The sequence below is a fragment of the Sus scrofa genome, chromosome 1, assembly GCF_054392235.1.
Source record: "Sus scrofa isolate SSC_HxYL_T2T_F1_AM1 chromosome 1, Sscrofa_HxYL_maternal_Yorkshire_Landrace_v2.0, whole genome shotgun sequence".
NCBI lineage: Eukaryota > Metazoa > Chordata > Mammalia > Artiodactyla > Suidae > Sus > Sus scrofa.
This window is the reverse complement of record NC_139383.1, coordinates 201,839,413-201,861,257: the sequence shown is the minus strand read 5'-3', so window position 1 is coordinate 201,861,257 and position 21,845 is coordinate 201,839,413. Positions and strand designations below refer to the sequence as shown.

General features: G+C 38.9%; 1 protein-coding gene across 16 annotated transcripts in view; it reads right to left on the bottom strand.

The window, feature by feature from the left end:
* Nucleotides 1-13,081: 13,081 nt before the first annotated feature.
* The window catches only part of SYT16 (synaptotagmin 16), a 295,384-nt gene continuing 286,620 nt past the window's right edge, over nucleotides 13,082-21,845 (bottom strand). For all 16 annotated transcript variants that reach the window (XM_084982978.1, XM_084982990.1, XM_084983008.1 and 13 more), the window contains one exon: nucleotides 13,082-17,798. In XM_084982978.1, coding sequence (XP_084839104.1) covers nucleotides 17,485-17,798 — 314 coding nt within the window. In that variant the 3' untranslated portion in view covers nucleotides 13,082-17,484. The remainder of the gene's footprint in view (nucleotides 17,799-21,845) is intronic.

Genomic DNA, 21,845 nt, shown 5'->3' with positions numbered 1-21,845 from the left:
GGTTTGGAACGCTAGGCGGGCGCGCAGCTGTTCTCGGCTCGCATTGGACCAGAGGGAGCAGATGTTACCCGGTTGCTAGGCGCGTTGCTAGGAGGCGATGACGCCCCTCCACAGCTCGAGAGCAACTTTCCTGTAGGTCGGATGCTCCGGTGGGGGCTGCTGGGAGGAAGGTTTGAGAGCAGGAACCAGGAAGGCGGTGAACAAAGAGCCCCAAATAGGGGTCCTGTACTGGCCTTAGTCGGGTGCTGGAGAGCGGGCTGGGGAGCTGCTAGTGGGTGAGCGCTGCAGCTCTGAGAGCAGGGCTTCTGACTCTGCTCAGAGGGCCTGGGCAAGTTTTGTGGCCGTGCCTCTAGCCGCCGCGGGGTTACTCGCTGTAGGCCCTATCTGAATGTCCCATGGAAGGATCGGGTTTGAGGACCGGAGTGGGTTGGCACTTCCAGCAGGACTAGGTCAGTGCCTTTAGACCCTTTGGGATGCCTTTTGCCTTGGGGAAGGTCCCCAGCAAGGGGAGAGATGGAGTGTGCGTGTGAAATGGGGTGAGGCATGTGGGATGAAGAGTAAAGGATCGTTCGTCCTCTGGGACTTCTCTCCCCAATGTGTTGCTGTTTGTGTCTGCATGTTTGAGCAATCAACAGATTTTGAAGCGGGAAAAAATAAGTAATACATGAAAATCGGACCAGAGTCTAATTCCTTTTGGCACTCTCGGTGGCTGCCTCCTGGTATGGTGCCAGAAGTTTGAGGAAAAATATTTTATACAGTTAGAAAGACTTCGTTTTGATCCAATGGCTAATTAAAACATCAGGGTAATATGCAAACTTCTTTAAAGTAAAAATATACAAAAGAGAAGGTACTTTTCAAAAAGGAGACTGGAGAAGGTATACATGTTGCAGCCATTTACACTTTAGTATAAATTCACCTAAAAGATTGCATTGTCTCTGTATTGTGTCACTCAGGCTACATTTTCATTTTTTATCATTGCTGCTTCTTGTTCAGCAACCATGAGGTTGCTGTTCTTGGGTAGAGGGAGATGTTGAGGATGTCAAAGTGGGTAAATTTAAGTAGTCAGCAATCCAAATTAAAGAAGGGAAAATAAGCACAGCAGAGAAATTATGCTCACTGTTATTCTCAGAGAGGAATCTCATTGAAGAAGGAGATATACCACTTTCTTGGTTCCCTAAAGGGTCAGGCCAGGGCCTGGAAGGAAGAGAGCACCACTGGGAATCAATTAAAAAGAAAAGTTGCTGTTTTTGGAGACAGGGCAGAGCTTCTGTGCGGTGTAGTCTTAACTTCTGCAATTGCAGACATTCTGCAAGGTTGAAGGGGCTACACAAAATGGCCCTACAAATCTCAGGGGGCCCTGTTCCCTCAGGCACCCAGTACCAACTTAACACCTATGACAAAAAGTGATGTTAACAGTCTGTTAACCCTAAGATTTAAAAGCTGATAACCTTGTGTTAATAATAAACTCAATTTTAGACAGCCTTTTATAATGTAGACATGTATCAAATCATCATGTTGTATGCTTTAAATAACCTACAGTTTTGTCAGTTATACCTCAGCAAAGCTGGAAGGAAAAAGCTGATAAGTTAAAATCTGGAAGAAGTACTAAGTGGGTTGTAGATCTGATGACCACATTTCAGCTGTCAGGTATGAAAGGTGTCTTTGAGACTGGCACACATCAAATCTGGGCGATGGCCACAGTCAGAATTACATCACTGCTACTTCTTTCTTTTTCACTGTCAGGGAAGAAAGGGGCTGATACCTCAGTCAGCCTTGCCTTCCTGACTAGCTCAGGTTCAGGAGGCTCTCCCCTTTGCTATTCAAGGTCCACTCTTTTCATTTCCTCAAATGGGGAAGGTTCTCATTTGTCTTGGGTATTTTGTACATGCTGCGTCTCCTTCCTTAACCCACCTGCCTTTCACCTGGCTTACTCCTACTCAGCCTTCAAGCCTCAGCTTAAATACTGCTTCCTCAGAGTGGCTTTCCCTTAAAGCCTCCCACCAACGAGATTAGCCTCCTACTCATATTCCCAAATCATCCTACTGGTTCCATTTCACAATAGTCATCACACCAGGTTTTCAGCTAGATCCACCCTGTTATCACTGTTTCCCCAGCACTTAGCACACAGCACCTGGTACATCACAGGTAACCATGAGCCAGCATATGTGAGCCAACGGAGCCACCTTTCCTGGTTCAAGGCTTCTGTTTTCCCTTTTGCTATACAGGTATCAGTTCGTGAACTTACATAAGCCACGAGGGCAGCCACGAGCAGCTGTCCTTTTTTGTTAAGTGAGGGAGAGGGAAAAAGCCTGTTACACAGAAAACCATTTGCTGCCCTTAATGAACTCACATTGATATATCAACTTCTTTTCCTTTGCAAACCACTTTAATAAAGGTCACTACCTGGAGTTTAATGGCATTAGGAAATAACCCAAAAGTCCTTTATCTATTTTCCTAATTCTCTTCCTTCTGTGTCCTCCAAAGTAGGTGTGAGTCCTCTGAGCTGCTGTTTATTTCCTTAAAATTCTTCTGTACCTTGGGTAACACACAACTTCCATCATCACATGCTGCATCTCAATAGAGTGAAAAAAAAAAATCAGTTTGGAAGCAGCTAACTAACTTGACCCATACAGATGGCACTTCCAGTATACTTTATTAGAACTGACCAGGAAATTGTCTTTTCTGTTGTCAATACAACTCATGAAATAACTGCCAAATTCCCTCTTCATCTTGAGGGACCATAAGAAAAATAACAGACATTTGAAGACATGAAGGAAAGGTCAAGGTAATCTCAAGATCACAGAGCTGCTCAGTGGCAAAGCCAGTAAGAGAAAACATGTATGAGAGGTTCATTTTCACTGGACTGTGTCTTCACACATAATTTTTATGAATTCTTTGACTCTTCTGGTAAGTGATTAGAGCACATCTTTCACTCAACAATTTTAGATTTTAAAATTAAATATTAAAATACCACACAATCCACCTTAGAATTCATCTAAATTCTAATCTTATCACCACTGAATCTTGTCCCTCCTTGAGAGAACCACAGATATAATGCTCATCCTGATGTCTCCTACTCCTTAACTGTTTGCCAAAAAGAATGAGATATTTTATTATGTAGTAGAATGCACATTAAAATTCATCAGAGCTCTGAACTGTCACCCAAGCTTCCTCTTGAGCCCTGTTTTTGAATCCCCCTGGAGAAACTCTAGGGAAACTGTAGAGAGACTATGAGGTTTACAAGGCATATAATGTGATTTGATTCATCAATCAAATGTTACTCATGATGGTTAAGGTTTTTTTTTTTTAATTGCTACAAAAGATTTTAAGCACCACAGTCATAGATGGCTGCCTCAATTATTTTAACATGTAAGGATGTTTAAATCTCTGCTGAAGGAAGGTTAGAAGGCAGCAATCATTTGTTGAGTTTTTGGTTCTGCAAATGATTTACTTTAAAAATCTGTTCCCTCTGCAATATTCTGTTTTTGCTCACAATTTTATATATTTTCTTTGATGTTTTTAAATTATCACATATGTATGTAGTGCATAGACAAATGTAGAAATGCTCAACCATACTTTGTCTGACTGTTCAAACTCTGCCCTGTGACTTTAGAATTGTGAATGCAAATGATCTTTATTTGCAAGCTCCCACAACCACGCTAAATAGTGCTGAAATGCTCTAAGATGACTAGGGTGAACACTAGAATTCTTAATCAGCCTGTAAATGTTCTTAGTGCCACCATGGGTTAGGAAGAACCTCAGCAACATAAGAAATGATCCTGCAATTAGCAAGCTTTCCTTAAAAATCACCACCAGCACAACATTTGAGAAAAAAAATGCTAGATACTGTTCAGAAGATTCTCACCAAACTAATTCATTTTCCTGTAGGCACAAATAAACAACAGTTACCAGCCTTCTTAAATGTAAGTGGGGTCCAATGATTAGTTTTGGCCAATGGACAGAAAGAAGTAGAGATTGCCACCTCTAAGCCTGGCTCCTTAGAGAGAGGCAAATCTCATGACTTTTCTTCCCTCTCTGTTTTTTATGACCAAGTATTTCTTCAGAGGTTCTAAGGATTCTGAGAGGGAGCTCAATCCCTGAGATGCTAAGAAAGCAAGCTGCATGGGCACAAACATCCTAGTGAGAAATAAACTTTTCTTACACGAGCTCACTGACATTTGGGTTTATGATAACGCACAGCACTAATTACCTCAACTAATATAGTATGCAAAATGGCAAAAATAGATTTTCCCTGGAACGTCTATAGATTTTTTCTTTCTTTTTTTTTTTTTTTGTTTGGGGGATGTCAGCCTTGCTTTTATGGCTGTGGAGGTATCTGTTCATTGTAGCCCTGCCCCCTCTGCTTCTAGCTTGTTGCATCTGAGCCTTGTCAACTTATCAAAATTCTCTATACATAGAAGGGAGAGGACTTTGGACCAGAGCCTCTCAGATGAGTAATCACCTGCACATTTGTACAGGGTGCCTACCTTTTGCCTTCTCAGAATCTTCCTCAGGTGAAATTTTTTCAGGTGATCTTTCCATTTATAGAGCTCCTTACTTATCCAATATTCTTAATTTAAATTCAACACTAGCATTTGAGTTGATATACATTTATTTGCGTATGTGTTCAATATAAAACCCTAAAGCAACCTAAGACCAAAATAAATTATATGGGTCATAAATATAATGCTTATAATTCTCTCTCTTGAGATATATATATATACGTGTGTGTGTGTGTCTGTGTGTATACACAGACACACACACACACATATATATCTGCAGTTGGTATGGTTTTGGAATTAATGGTTTTTTGTATATACTAAAATAAGCAGTATCATTCAGGCCCATAAAATTTGCATGTTGATGCTGCAAAACTGTGTCTTTTTTAACTTAAAAAAATTTCACACGTATACATATAAGCCATCTGCTTAAACTTTATTGATAAAACCAGTAACAGCAGTTTTACAAAATTGGAATGATTTTCAGTTTTGAACTAACATGAGCTCAGTTGCAGCAGACATTTTGTACAAACTGGGGCTAATGCTTCTTCTATGTTTCCGTTTTAAACAAAAAGCAATTAGAATTTATCCTCATGCATTTAAATATCTAATATAGAAATCGTTTTTAGGCTGCATAAAATATGTTTCTAACATCACTGTGAATCTGAACATCTGCCTTAAGCATTATTTGTACAAGAAAAACAGTGTCATTCTTCCAATCACAAACTTATTCTTTATCACAGGTAAACAATTTTATGTTTTCAAAGAGTGTTTCTAACACAGTATTAATACTGAATTGAGTATCGACATTAAAATTCACCAGCTTGCTCAGTTAAAACACAAGACATAACAGTGCAAGGGTAGTACATTAAAACCAGTGTTACGAAATCTTAAATATTACAAAAGGTAGAAAGGTATTCTAGTTTTTAACAGTTAAAAAAATCCCGAACCTTTTCCTATATATTCTTCACTGATAGAATTTCACAATTTTAGAAATGGGGTGGTGTGCTACAGCTGTTTGTTCTGGTAACAGCTAGAGAAACATTCATGCTTCTTAAATCAGAGACACCGTAAGTGGAAGTCATACTGTGAGAAACACAGGGACACCTGTATGGAATGTTCTGAAGATTTGCAGAAGCTTCTAAAATGAGAGTTCCACCCTTTGGAGGAAAAAAGTACTTTTGTTTTTGTCTTAAGCCTCTGGACCACGCAGAGATTGATTCTCTGCTGGAAAATTTGAAGGAGAAAATATGACAGCAGCTGGTCTGAAAAGGTCCATGAAGCAGTGGGAAAGGTTGAGGGCAGTTCCTATCTTACAACTAACAGGTCTGGCCCCACACCACAAATCTGCCCAGGAACGTCTGCTAATGACTTGGAAAGCTAAAGGAAGACCAGACTGGATATCAAACCATGTCACACTAAACTGCCCCCACACATGAAATCCATACAACTTATGACTGGCATTCCCAACCACCAAAAAGTAAGGACAGTCTAGTATATAAATAACTCATGAGAGAAAAGGTACAGGTTTACAATATTAATTCATCTCCAGCCTCCAGCTGTGACTAGAACAGAAATACAAAGCACAGGGCCTGCTAAGAACAGTGTGCCTCATGTAGGGTAAAAATCTCCCCCCAATAGTTAGATATGTTCAAAATGAATGAATCATTCACACTGGTATTTTTTTTCATTCAAGTTCTTCAGCGACACCCATCAAAAGTTGATATAAAGGAAAACCAATAAAATATTTTAAAACAACAGAATTGCACACAGTATGCATATGGTAAAACATAAATGTGTGAATGTGAACAACTGCTTCGGATGCCATATGAAGACCGGAAAAAAAAAAGTGAGAGTCAGATTTATCTTGCACTGTGCATACAAAATATTGCTATGAAATCTTGGATGTACCTTGAAAATATTTCTTTTAATCTTTACTTTTTTTCTGAGAGATGATAAATGCTACTTAGGAAAGAGAAAAGATGGAGAAGACTGATTCTTCAAACAAAAAATAATAATTCAGGTTGAAGGACCTTTTATTTATTTATTTTGGTGAGGGAAGCATCTTTTTGAATACTGTATTTAAATCCTGCTTTGTGCAAAAAAGTTATTTAGTACTTTCCTTGCGCTTTAAGTTGAAATGTTCTTGGGAGTTCCCATCATGGCTGAGGGGTTTAAGAACCTGACTAATATCCATGAGGATGCAGGTTTGATCCCTGGCCTTGCTCAGTGGGTTAAAGGATCTGGCGTTGTTGTGAACTGCAGTGTAGGTTGCAGACACAGCTTGGATCTGGTGTTGCTGTGGCTGTGGTGCAGGCTTCAGCTGCAGCTGCAGCTGCAGCTCTGATTCAACACCTAGCCCAGAACTTCCATATGCTGCAGTTGCGGCCATTAAAAAAAAAAAATAAAAATAAATAAAATTTAACCGTTCTGAAAAAGGTTTGTGTTCAACTCAAAGATTGGAAAGCCTACTGAGATGATGGGTTTGTCATTTGTTCTGTGGTCAGGGTGTCTGAGCAAAAGAATTAGAACCTAATACTTTGTTTTTCTCTTCTCAGAGGCAGAATGGATAAGAACCTTTCCATCTTTTTTTAGTCAAATTACTAACATGCTGTGAATATGATGATTGGCAGAGATCTAAAAGTGTCAAGTACTTTGATATAAGAACTGAGTAAAATGTAAGAATTACCTAAAAATAAAAAAAAATGAAATATTTCACAGACTTCAAAAACTCTTAATTATGCAGAGTGCTTTTTCATCTGTCACTTTGTTAGGCCTACAACCCTGGTACATGGTGGAAACTCAGACTGTTTGTTGTATTAGCAAAGGAATGAATGAATCTTATTCTTAGAATAACCTGGTAAAAATAAGTAAAGTGAGTATTTACCATTTCCATCTGACAGATGCAAAAACGAAGGCTTGGAGCACTTGTGACCTGACATTCATATTAGAGCTCATTAGGTGAAGACTTGGTACCAAAACAGAGGTCTTGGTAATTTTAATCAAATCCAACATTCTTTCTGCAACCACACCTTCATCTTCATGCTAATGTCCAGCTTCTACAAGTTGCTGCAACTACTGAGCAAAGGGCAGTCAGGACACATATAAATAATGTCAAAACGTTTACCAGATATTGCTCATCAGCCAGGCCTCCCCCTTCACCCAGGGTGATTACGAGTGTCATCACTCATCAGGCCAAGGCATCATCAGGGTTTATCCTTCCATTCAGAATTTAGAGCTCCTGTATGATCCACATGCTCACATACCATGTTTGGCTAATCTGTACAACTGACTATGCCAGGGCACAGTCACAAAGCTTCCTCTCTCTCAGCAGCAGCAGAAAATGTAATCATATAAACTAGTAACAGAAGATGGTTTTCTATCAAGAGTCTGGTAACAATGTTATTAGCACTTTCTAGGTAGATTTAAATCATTGTTCAACAACTGAAAACACCAGAGTTGCTAAATTTGGGGATTACTTCTTCTTAGCCTTCAGAACTTCCTCCACTTAGATTCCAATGGAGGAGAAAACGGCTTGGATACATTAAATGACAAAATTATGTGATTTTTTTTTCATGAATCCTCACAAATGTAAAATAAGCTCAATAAGTGAAATTGATCCCAAAGTGGAAGTTGCTACATTTGGTGAATCATATGTATTAATCCATCTATTTTTCTTGAGGATGTAAATGCTAACAAAACGTAACACAGCAGTTAGAACTGCAAATAAAAGTAAATAGATTTAAAAAAAATAAACCAGCATATCTAGACAATGGTATTTTGTTATTCAGCGTTAAAAAGAAGTGAGTTAAAATTGCTTTGGATCATATGGTAAAAAAAAAATAAAAAAAAATAAATAAAAAGAAGTGAGTTATAAAGACATGAAGGAAACTTAAATCCATATTACTCAATGAAAGAAGCCAATTTGAAGAGACCACACACTGTATGATTCCAACAATATGACATTCTGAAAAGGCAAAAACATGGAGATAGTAAAAAGATCACTGATTGCTAAGGGTTGGCAGGGAGGTATGAAGAAGCAGAAGACAAAGGTTTTTAAGGTAATGAGACTCCCAAGAGGGAACCCTGAGGTAAACTATGGACTTTGGATGGTAATGATGGGTCAACATAGGTTCACCAATAGTAACAGATGGTACCCATCTTGGTGCGGGATGTTGATAGCAGGGGAGGTATCAAGCGTGGGGGGAGGTATCAAGTGTGGGGGGAGGTATCAGGTGTGGAGGGAGGGAGCATATAGGAACTCTGAACTTTCTACTCAATTCTTCTGTGAACTTAAAACTGCTTAAAAAATTAAGTTTTTAAAAAAGCATCTTTTAAAAAAAGTAAATAGATTAAAAGACTATCGTATTTTTTCCCTCTGAAAATAGAAGTCAAATCTTATTCCAACAAATATACAAATTTCTCAATCACAATAATGTATGCAAATATTCTTATTCACAAACTGAGTAGAATCTTTAATAAAATTAAAGTTCTGAAGAAGACTTTGTGATTCATAACGCTAAAATTTAACTTGTAGCTGTATTATTACGGTGGCATAACGGAAGACTGCATTATATTTTGGGGTAGTTGTAAATTAATAAACATTAGCATGGTCCACAAGGATATGTGGCAGAATTAGTAAGCTTTGTTGAAGGCACCAACTATAAAAAAACTTGACAAACTCTTGAGAGACATGCGGCCTTAGAATGTGAATATATTATACGGAATAACTAACATGGAAATATTCTTTTAGTGTACATATTCCTCACCAATCAGAGTTTTTGTTGGCAGCCTTCTGACATCTTTTCCTAAACACAAGGTCTGTATCAAGTAAAAGATGTGAACTTTTTTATTATGGGCCATCAACTAGGCAACACTAAAAAATTGTCTTCAGCAACAATTTTTAGGCCATATTCTAGCCTAACTTGCATGGATTGAGACATGTTTAGTGGATGTTTGAGATATATTTTCACAATGTTAAGAATTCCAAGCAATAGGAGTTCCCATTGTCGCTCAGCAGTAACAAACCCAACTAGTATCCATGAGGATGAGGGTTTGATCCCTGGCCTCACTCAGTGGGTTAAGGATCCAGTGCTGCTGTGAACTGAGGTGTAGGTTGAGACATGGCTTGGATCTGGCATGGCTGTGGCTGTGGCTGTGGTAGGCAGCTGCAGCTCCGATTCGATCTCTAGCCTGGGAACTTCCATATGCTGTGGGTGTGGCCCTAAAAAGACCCCCCCAAAAAAAAAAATCCAAGCAATAAATCCACTGGGGAAAAAAAAATGCTATTTTTATCTCCTTTTATACAATTGAAGGCATTGAGAGTTTGAATTACACTGATTTTAAACTGTCTGAGACTAGAAAATAATAATTGGTCTACTTGCCAAGGTAGGAACATCCCCAGTTTTGACATTTCCCTATGTCATAGGAAGCCCTAAATGTGTTTAATGTATAATATCTAAGACAAGTTTTAATCAAAAGAAACAGAGGTGCAAGCAGATACTTTTGGTCACACTATCACCCCTTTATCTGGAAGCCAGTCTCTAATTCACTTTTTCAAAAAGTAAAAGGTAGCAATGCTTTTCAACTATTAAAACACTGAGCTTATAAGAACTGTGTTACATTTGTTTGCACGGACCTAGCGTTCCAGGGTCTAGCTTACTGCCTTGCAAAGGGCATTCAATATTCAATTCTAAAAATAAAATATATTAAATATCCACAATCTATTTCATGCTACAACTCATTTCATTACTGGAATGGAATCTGAGTTTCTTCCTTCAGAGGCAACACATATCCATTTATTTCAAAGGGAAGCATAAATAAGTGCATTTATTTCTTAACTGGAGGCAGAGTAGTAACTCCCACTTTTCTTAAATCCTCTCTCAATTCGGAGTGGAGAGAGACCTTTATAGAAATACATTAAGCCAAAAGTTACAGGATAATAAAAGATCTTAGTATTTACCTAGAGTTCTTATCAGAATCTAGCAAAATAAATTAATAAATATTTAGAAAGAAAAGTGATGGTTGAGCTCAAGCAGTTTTATTTACCTGCTATTCTCCAGCCCTTAGCTCAGAGCATAGGATATAATAAATATACTTAATATCTTTTGAATGAATAAATTTTATATGACCTAAAACATTCAGATAGTACAAGTAGATACTTTAAGGAGAAAATGAGGTAAAAATAATACTGCAAAAATATGGTAATACCAACAGGAAGAGAGCCTTCTCACCACATTTAACGTGGAACTGGTAACACTGTCACTGGAAGGCATGACAGAAAAACTGCCCTGGAGACACGTGAGGGCAGCATTAGTGAGCAATGGAGAGCAGGTAGCATGGTTTCATCCTACAAGTATCCAGAGGCCTCTGTGCCTGCCTCCATGCCTGAGTTTGTTCTGTAAAGCCTCGAGCTGTTTTACAGGTTCCAGAGGGGCTATAAATACTGCTGATTATTGTCTGTGTGTCTAGGATACTGCTTTGTGACCCAAGGGAAACAAAACCAGTCAAAGCACCAGAGGAGAAAAACCTCACCTGGAGCCTGCAGGCATCCTCAAAGTCAGCAAAACAAAACGGGGCAGGAACTCCCCCAGGGGAAAGCCTTCTATGATGCAGAGAAAAATCAATGTGGGAAAACGTCCAAAGGGGAAGAGGCCAGGAGGGTTGTTACTGTTAATCCTGTTTGGAGGTTACATAAAAAATAGGAGGCACAGAAGGAACTTTACAGCAGCTGTCTTCCTGGGTGACCTACTGTTTTCCTTTAGAACCCACAGCTTATGTGGATGTTTCTATTTTAAAAGTCTTGCAAAGGTGAGGATTCTGGGATCTCCTTGGCGATTCCCCCTACAACATGACCCAACATACTCCAACTCCTGGGCTCCCTGATTGTCTAATAAATTGAATCGATATGTTTCACATCTTTCCAATAACTCATGAAAAGGGATTTGACTTTTTAATGGTACATGATTAGTCCGATTGAACAACTGTATGTTGGTAAGCATTGCTGTTTTTTATGATGACTAATTAATTGCTTCTAAGTGTAGTCACAGCACACCAAAAAGACGGTAAGTCCTGTGCTAACCCAAAAAGCACAAGGCCAGACACAAGGAAGCCCAATGGATACACTGTGAACTAAGGCAAGCCACTTACTTATCATTTTCCTTATACCTAAGTTCAACTCTCTTGACTTGATTTAGGTGGGAGCTCTGAGTCTGTCCACATGTCAAACACAGAGGTAGTAAGTCATCCTCTTGGTCAGCACTATTTCCATTCTGGATAACTCTTCCTAGAAGTCACTCCTCAGCCTTCTCAATACCCATTCAACCCCTTTAACTTCCCTAGATGCTGAATTACTCCCAACTAAAGCCCCCAAGCTAAGGGCTTCTTTTCCTTTTTTTTTTTTTTTTTTTTTTTTTTTGTGCTTCTCCTTAACTTGGAATCTTAGGACTTGAGTCAACACTTTGGGAATGTGGCCTCACATGCCCCCATCCCAGAACCCTGCTCAAGTTAAAACCATAAGTATGCATGACTGATTCATGGCACCTGGTTACACTCAACACCAGGAGGTTTGCTGCTGACTTCTTCCAATCGAATGGGCAAAGGCTCTTCTGAGCTCCTAGGAAACTCTCTTAAGATTTGAACACTGGAGGACAACTGAACACATTTTCTATTATATCAACAAGTCACTCTTAAAAACCATTTTCAAAAGGAGTTAGTGTTGGGAGTTCCCGTCATGGTGCAGCGGAAACGAATCTGACTAGCATCCATGAGGATGTGGGTTCAATCCCTGGCCCTGCTCAGTGGGTTAAGGATCCAGCATTGTCATAATCCTGCAGTATAGGTTGCAGAAGCGGCTCGGATCTGGCATTGTGGTGGTGCGGTGCAGCTGCAGCTCTGTTTGGATCCCTAGCTGGGGAACTTCCATATGCCGTGGGTGCAGCCCTAAAAAGAAAAAAAAAAAAGAAAGAAAAAGAGTATCAATCAACCCTGATAGGATCCTTTCATTATGACCTCTGTAGGAAAACAGTGATAAATAATTGGTCCTGAATATTACTTCCTAGTTGAACGTTAGGCAAGTTTAGACAGCTGGATGATTAGATCATTAAAAAATTTTTACCTATAAAGAAATACTATAGATATAAAATATAGGCCCCAAAAAGAATGTTGTCCATCTTAAAAAGAGTATCAGTATCATGCCATACTATTTATTTTACTTTTCAGAATGAAGTTGAAATCTGTATTCACGCTGCCATCTTTACCAACTCCTTTGATGGTGACAAGATGATCTGTCCGCATACAAACAGCAGAGATGAGCTGGGTGCCCGGAGAGGCCCTGTATGTGAATTATTAAGATGTGCACACAAGCACCAGGGTGGATAAAAGACAAGATTTGGTTATTGTACCTTGTCGGGGATTTATTAAGACTCAATTTCCTCCATAGACCGGGTTTATTTCGGTTTAGGTTGCCTCCAATTCAGACTAGCTTCATGTGCCTAATCTTTTTAAAGTATCGAAAATTGTTCCTCATTCTTTTCTAGTATTCATATTACCTTAGCTAGAAAGAGAAACAAACGTTAAACACCTTTTTCTTTTTTATGCAAGACTGTGGGGGGGGAATATTGAATGATAACCACATTCCAATCTCTACACTGGTATTTCATTTTTTAAAAACCTTATGAGGTAAGTATTATTTGCACTTTCTAGTTGACTAAACAGGGACGCAGGCTGGCTAAGTAGTTTTCTTAAAGCCACACAGTAGGCAGAGATCCATCCAAACCCTGGCTGAGACCACAGCCTGTGCCAACTTCTCTGAGTTGGGTTAGACCAATTTTATTCCCCTCATTTTAAGTATTTTCCAGGATTCCACAGGTTGTGAAAATGACAGTTCATCTAAAATGGCTTTTGGTTTATGTTAGCTTAGTCTTCTTGCATATATGCAGTAGATGCAAAAGGTAGCATATTTATTGATTCATTAATTCTTCCTACCCATGCTATATTGTTTGTTTTATAGTTTTGACTAGCTTTTTTCTCTTTGGAAGGAACATATGATTTTTAATACAGTAAAAATACTTTCACCATTTCAGGATTATTTATCATTTGCTTTGATTGTGGACCAAATAGAAAAGAATTTTCTTTGGCCATGGTTTCCTCAAAGGTAAGAGGAGATACCACATGTAATGTTCAGTCCTGTTACTTTATCATTAAAGGATATGCCTGCACTTGGTTTTATGTCATCTACAAATAATCCTTTCCTACTTACTTTTCTGATTTTCGTGTACTAAGCCCTCTGCTGCAAAAGGATAGGCAGGCTTTTGAGACACCCCCAGTTCCACCGTCCATACTGAGCCATCAATTTAATCAATCTAGGGGCTATCAGAGAAGCATTTGCACTTAACCTGATGGGATTTTCAGCTTAAATAATGCATGACTTGGAAAGAGTTTGGATGGTCAGATAAGACCATGTAGTACAGCCAGGAGGTAAAACACAGTGACTGACCTAGAGGTGTTAACAATTTGTAAAATACTGTGAGCCTAGATGTTGCAAAGGCAGAGGCTTGGTTTCAGGCTCGCTGTAGCACCTGGCACTATGGAGAATATCAGCATGTGAGGTCAATCTGTGACTATCATTGAAGGGGATGCAGAGTGAACAGTGCCTGAAGGGAGCCACAGTCCCCTGCTTTCCTTCCTCTTGCTCATCATGGCAAGGATTCCATCTCAAACTTTGCACAGGTGGAATGCCAAGTCTGTTACATTCCAAGGCATTACAAGCCCTTCTTCTGTAAAGAGAGGCCAGACCTCCCCCCTCCCAGTTATGCAACAGCAGCAAAAAGAGGGTCCAAAACAACTGTGCATCACACTGGGAGCCAGTGAAGGAGAGGAGTGAGAGCAGGTGCTCGGCTGCTGGGTGAATGGCCCATTTAAAAATTCAACAATAGTCAGAGAGGCGCAGGGAACACAAGAACCACCACGGTGATTGGTGAAACGAGCACTTCTCGATTCAGCGTAAACTCGTGCCTTGAAAGAAGGCACGCTGTAAACCACATTTCATAAACCTAGTGCATCATTTACCCTCCACAATATTATTTTAAAACATTCTCTTTGGCAAAAATCATGGAAAGAACTACCCAAGCAACAAATATCAGTGTTTCTTCAATTTCATATGTTCTTATAAGATATGAATTATTAGCTAGATAAAAACAGGCAAAAGCAGCCTTTTCACTGCAGAACCAAGTACTTATCTTTCATAACTCTTTTGAAAAGCAAATGTAGTTGTGAAAGAGCGAGTGAAAAACATGTTAAATACATTGTGTCTAGACTTTGCCAAGGAAATTTGAGTGCACAAAATGAAAAGATTTTGCTAAACCAGAATTTCAAATCAACGTAAAAAAAATTCAGCCTTGTATTTTTATGTATCTTGTCATTAGCATTTTATAGTTATACAATCAGCTAGCTGTAGGGTGAATGTTGCTATATATTCAAGATGTACATGCATCCTACATGGCGAATAGCATCAACATAGTAAAATTAGACAAATGAAAAATGCTTTTCAGGCATCCCTTACCTTAAGGTTTCTGTAAACTGTATCACAAGCAGACTATTAGAAGGCAGGTCAAACATGCAAGGATATTTTCACTACGCCAACAGAAAACCTTAGAAATGATGGGTCAAGGCAGTGGAAAATGAAGTATAGGTGATTATTAGGCACCATGAGACAAAGGATGTAGCAAAACATAGAGCAGAAAAAATATGAGGAGGAAAAATCCAGGCCTGTCTCTACAATACATGCAGATTTTTTTCAAATGTAAATTTTAAAGTGAATGCTGCTTTTATGTCACTGCATAAAGGAAAGCATAACAAGGCTGCTGTGCTTCCCTTTAAGCACAAGTGCATAAAGAGAGTAAGGGATGTGAAAAGCCAATTCTTTGTGCCGCTACTTAATCAATTGCACTCAGTTCTACTCGATGACACAGCCGCACTGCAAAGCCACTCAGCAGTTAATGGATATAATGTTGGGAAAGTACTCTGAGGTCTTTCAAAGATAAGGTAGGGGAAAAACCCAAAGGAGCATGGTTTTATTACGGATTCCCAATAACAGAGCCACATTCTAGACAAAACGCCCACGACCTGAAAAGCAATGGAGATACTCATTTATTTGGCTAATTCTGATTCTTCCATATGAAATCACTTCTCTCAGCAGCTTGAAATCATAGTTGAGTTATCCTGTGTCCGAGTCTGGGCTTGTCAGGATAACCATTATACACTGTAAGGAATAAATATGTGCTCCAAGTGTTACAGCCTACGTTTACAATCTGTCAAAATGTAGAGCTGAGGAGGAGTTATGTGTTTTTAACTGTATACATCCATCCCTAGCTATCACTCTTCCCACAGACAGCAAAAAGTCAACAATGAAACATAAAAGCTAAAAATAAGTGACTGAGTGATTGCTCAGAAGAGCTGCACATGGGGCTCAGTGTTAATGTACACACATTCCTTCCTTCATTTTATTACTGCCAATTTAAATCGAAATCAAGGGCTCAGATCTAAGAAAAAGAAACATGCATGGCACAAATATGTAAAAGTCACTTGGAAGTAAAATCTTATGCTCATCACCACACATGATCAGCGTTCTGAACGGCACGTGCCCAGAATGCAAGGAGTGACTAATCTATGTTGCTCAAAATACCATGAAAAATGACAGTTATAAGCACTTCAAATGCTCAAAGACTTAGTGTCATTTCTTATGAGCTGAAAATATTCTTCATTCACAAGTGTGGTGACATGTTCTTTTGTAAGAATCAATTAAGTAAACATTTATTAAAGACCCACTGGATAATGATTTACTATGCTCTGATAATGGAAAATATTGCATTTAAAAAGTATGGTTTACATGCAGGTGCACAATCAAAGTATATATATATATATGAGGAAGTTCCCATGTGGCACAGCGGGTTAAGGATCAGTGTTCCCATAGCCGTGGGGCAGGCCAAAACTGCAGTGTGTGTTTGATCCCCGGCCCAGAAACTTCTACATGCCACAGGTGCGGCCGAAGGGGGGAGGAAATACACACACACACACACACACATATATAGTGTTGAATACAGAAAAAGTATAATCTTAGAAGGAGAACACTAGATTCAAAAAAATCAATACATCCATAACTTAAATGGGTTTTTCAGTTTTCTTCTCATTCTGTAAAAATTTATTAGGTGAAAAAACTGCATAAAAATCTTGAAAGTTTTAAATTTGAAATCTTACATAGTCAAAAGGAGATGAGTTGTCTTACAACAGTCGTTTTTGAATTCCTTTTTAGTTTCAAAGTGTTCATCTAACCAAATCTCATAGGAAACCACCATATATGAGATAAAAAGAGGTATTTAATTCATACAAATCTGCTCTATAAGTGTAAGTTTATAACACTTATTTGTTAGGCAAATAAATGAAAGGTTTTTTTTTATAAAGAGGAAAATGAGAAATAGGGGATTATGGATGATAGTTACATTCCTTTATGAGCTTGGCATCAGATTCATTTCTGTATTTTGGAGTGTTTTGCACCATATTAAGAAAATTCTGATTCATACACACAAGTGGTTACAAATAGTAACATTTAACAGCTCCCTTGCAATCTCAGGTTACTTTTCAAGCAAAGACAGCCAGGGAAGCTTTCTTCCAGAGCCTGAACAAAAACTCAGTAATCTATTAACACAAATTAACTCATCATCATTCATCTCAACTACTATAACATTTCCCAAAAAGTGTGCTCAAGTGTGCATATGGGGTCTTTCAAAATTACAGTATTTAAAGCCAAATCAAACCTTTGAGAAACCCAAAGATCCTCCCCACTGCCCCAAATGCCCTAGGGGTCAGTAGAATCTGATTCCTATTGAAAGCCTGTCTTTAAAAGGTCTGCAAACATGCACTGAGTTGGTACCAATAATCAAAACTCAGGTCCCCAGTGGGTGTGGCCCACAAATACCTGTTGGCAAACCTAGGATTCAAGCAAAGTGTGCCACCTGCAGACCTGCTGCCCTTTGGTCTCCTTCATTTCCTCCCAGTGGTCTCGCTCCTCCTCTCCACTGCTGTTTTGGCCCAGAGCAATCCAACCAATCATCTCTTTGCGCTTCATGGTACGCCTGTTATACACAGAAATCATCAGTGTGACATCAGAGAGCTGAAAGAGGGCCACCTGGAAAACGAAGGTCTCCTTATAGACAGGATTGGGCTGACCACGCCGGATGGATGTCTTGCAGCGGGACATCTCTTGACCCACAGAATTGAGGAGAAAGAGCTTTCCATATGTATCTAAGGAAGAAACAATGGAAACGAGAAAACATAAGCACTTTGTATTTTGCTTGTTTAAATGAAATGTCTACATGAGCTGTAACATTTTCCTCTTTAACACGCTGCATAGCATCTTTAGGCCTGGTCTTTGTTGTAGGAATAACACACCTTGCATGAATTCTTCAAGAAAGGGAATATTACTGTTAATGCTTAGTGTTTCATGTGGCCCGGGGCACCACGCTGATGCTCATTAGAAGCTCTAACATGCAGGAGTGTGCACCTGCATGTGTGCAATGCAGCTCCTCATCCATATTTTTTTGTTTGTTTGTTTGATTTTTTTTTTTTTTAGGGCCACATTCGCAGCATATGGAGGTTCCCAGGCTAGGGGTCTGATCAGAGCTACAGCTACCACACTAGGCCACAGCCACAGCAATGCCAGTTCTGAGCCACGTCTGCGACCTACACCACAGCTCACAGCAACCCCAGATCCTGAACCCGCCGAGCAATGCCAGGGATCAAACCCGAAACCTCACAGTTCCTAGTTGGATTCGTTTCCACTGTGTCACGAGGGGAACTCCTTCATCCATATTTTATATAACAATACACACATATGCATTTTGTTCTATGTGTTTTTCTTCTCATAGAACAAATACTGTTTTATGCTTAGAAAGAGTCTCTTCTCTTCTCTTTCTCTACAGATTCTTTGGACCAACTCATTTACTCAGGGACAACTACCAGATCTGTATCTCTGGCCTAGACTTCCCTTCCAAGCTCAAGATCCAAGGGAAAACCATATTTCTTCTTGTGTAAATCCCATACGTATGTCATACTCATCATGTTTCCGACTCTTAAAAACTTCCTGTTTTAGTGTCTCCAGCTCTGTGGATGGCAGCATCATCCATTCGAGCATCAAAATCAGAACTCAGGGCTACAATTTTGCAAGACTGGCTTCCTTACCCCTTGTCCAGCCAATCAACCACCAAGTCCTGTTGATTCCATTTCTTTAATTGCTCCCAAGTCTGCCCACCTCTTTCCATTCTCATGCTACTGCACTCAGTGTACACCTTCAGCTCAGCTCACCAGCATCTGTCACTTGCATTACTGCATTTACCTTCACTGATCCCCAAGCACTGGATTGTGTAATCCCATAGTCAGAGGGAACTTTGTAAAATACAGATCTGGTTGGGTCACTCTCACCAGTAAACAAAGACTAGATCTTCAAAATATCCCAGTAGTCTCAGGAGACAAACTAAATTTCTCAGGATTGATTTTTATCTTCCAGTTTCATTGCACACTGAATTTATACACTGTCTTTATACCTGTCTTTATACACTGCATCCCCAATACACTGAACTCCCTTCATCCCTCCAACCCACCCTACTCTCTTTCCTTTTCCCTCTGCACAAGCTAGACATGCCCTGATAGCCCAAATCATGTCCACCTTCACATGACTTCTAGTTACCAGTTCGGTTTGGATGTCACTTTATCCAGGAACTTTTGCTGACCACTTTGCCCCACCCTGACCATCTGTGGGCTCCATCACCATCTAGTTTTAGCTTCTCTCAGCACCTATTACCCAGTATTGCCATTACCTATTGTCTACAAGACTCTCAGTTCCCAGATGGGAGGAGGGACTGCTCTGTGGACCACTGTACCCCCATGCCTGGTATAGCGTCTAACATGACAGACACTCAATAAATATTAAATAGTTTGTAACAAATGTTTGTGACCATTCAGGAAGATCAACTTTCTTTTCTTTTGGTCTCTAGTTTTGGAACTTGCGAAATGGAGCTAAAACCCTCATTTTATAACTCCTGCACTAGAATGACATGAGATGGTGACTAGCATCATAGTTTAGTCCTTTATAGAAAGGAAGTACTAACATGGTCTATTTCTTTTGCTAAAATTTCTGAATGGATCATTACAAGGAAAATGATCTCAAGACAATTATATTTTTATTAAAATCACTTTAATTCATTAATTGCTTGACTCTTCCTTAACTACAACTTCTACTTCTAATTTATGTGTGTCCTATCCTTTAAAAAAATCAAAATATTCTGGTGTTTTTCTAATTTTATCAGTCTGTACACTCTGTTCAACGCAGGTTAAAAGCTGATTAGTGTTTACTGCTCACTTTCCTACCAAATAACCAGTCAAACTTTTTAAAGTGTAAACCTAGATCTCTGCAATTTACTGTTCTCTACAAGAGCATTGTGAGATAGGAAACAAATTACAACCTGCAGTTTTCTTTCTATGTTGATCTTTTTCTATTCCGGTTTGATGTGTTATTTTATGCACTTATCTGCTGAGAAACACAAGGTGTGAAATTACACTTCAGGTGTGAAAACACTTCTCTGTCTCAGAAACAGGGCTCTCCACTCTTCAAACTGCTCTACAGAAAAAGCTGTCAGAAAACTGACAATGGGGGAGTGAACTTGTGTTTCCGCAGCTGTACAGCTACATGATTCCTGCAGGAAAAGTTCAATCCAGTCACCAAACTGCTCTGGCAATTCTGCTGCCAGTTATGGCAGTGGAAATTGAATTAATCCTGCAAACAAAGACCTGCTCACTTCACAAAGAGAGCAATTTCAAGCTTTATCCTGTCAGAAGATCATTTTCTAATTACAAGAAAGGCTATTTACTACCAAACCGCCATCTTGGAAGTTGAATTGTGTGTCTGACAAAATGGGAAAATAATAATTTTATAAACAATCCAATCTGAGGACACCTGACCAGAAGATAAATGTTGATTGTTCTAGCAAAAGGAAACATTTTATCAGTGGGAGTAATGTACTTACTTTTTAGGGACCCAGGGCTGCAACCAGAAAATTACTTGTGAGTAATAGTGGGGAGTAAGGCTTTTTTTGGGGTTCAGTGAAATTGTGATGAGAACCAGTCAGAATGGAAGAGGAAGGAGCAAGTAAATACACAACTTAACTGAACTCTGTTTTAATTCTTTGGAATTGATAACTGTACAGAATGACACTGAGTTAATATTTGTTCTTCTGATGCTGATGCAGATGGCTCTCAGTGTCTGTAGCAGCTCAACACCATCAACAAAAGGCTGAATGGGTCATGATCCCTTTATAGTCCTGGATGCTGCTCTTCTGACCCAGCCTTGTCAACTGCTCTAAGGTCACCTGTCTCTTTCTCCAGAAAGGAAGACATACCACATGCACCAAAAAAAAAAAAAAAAAAAAAAAACCCCAAAAAACCAAAAAAAAAACAAAAAAAAAAAACAATACACCGTCTCCAATCTATCATGGTACAAAAGCATGTCATTTGGAACTCAGAAGACATTTTTTCCAAAAAAACAACATAATACCACAATGGTAAGTTACATAGCTCATTAAAAAAAAAAAACATGCCTATTCACAGCATGATGTTCTAACAATTCTACTACAGACTCAGCCTTGAGGTGGGGGTGGGGGTGAGGCACTATGATTCTATGGGCAAAGAAGGAATCTGGTCATCGAGCCTCCCCTTACCATCTAATATATTCATAATTATAAAACATTTTCAAGATATAGAAGAGAGAATAAGATTACACATGCTCAATTACCCACCCTGTAGACTTGTGGTATCCAGCATTTGTGTATTTACTATCGACCTTTTTGCTTTTTGTTTGCTTTTAGGAAATAAAATATAATTGAAGATACTTGAGTATCCCTCCTTGATCTTGTTTGGTTTCTTTTCTCACTAAAGATAATTGCTATCCTGAATTTGGAGTTCATCATCTTCACGAATGTTTTTAGCCTTTCACTATATAAGTAGCTATAAATAAATATATCTAAAATATATTTAATAGTATTCTGCACATTGAAAAAAGTATTTAACATTTTATTGGATGTCTTGCCTTTTTGCATTTAGCAATAAAATTTTTATATTATCTATATTGATATATACATTGGTAATTCATTTAAGTGCTGTATAGTGTTCCAGTGTATTAATAAAATACAATTTAATTATCCATTATTTTAATTAATAGACACTTAATTTTCAATCAAGAATTGAAAAGATTTCAGCTCAATGCTTGGGGCATTTGAAGACAAGATGGCAGAGTAGGAC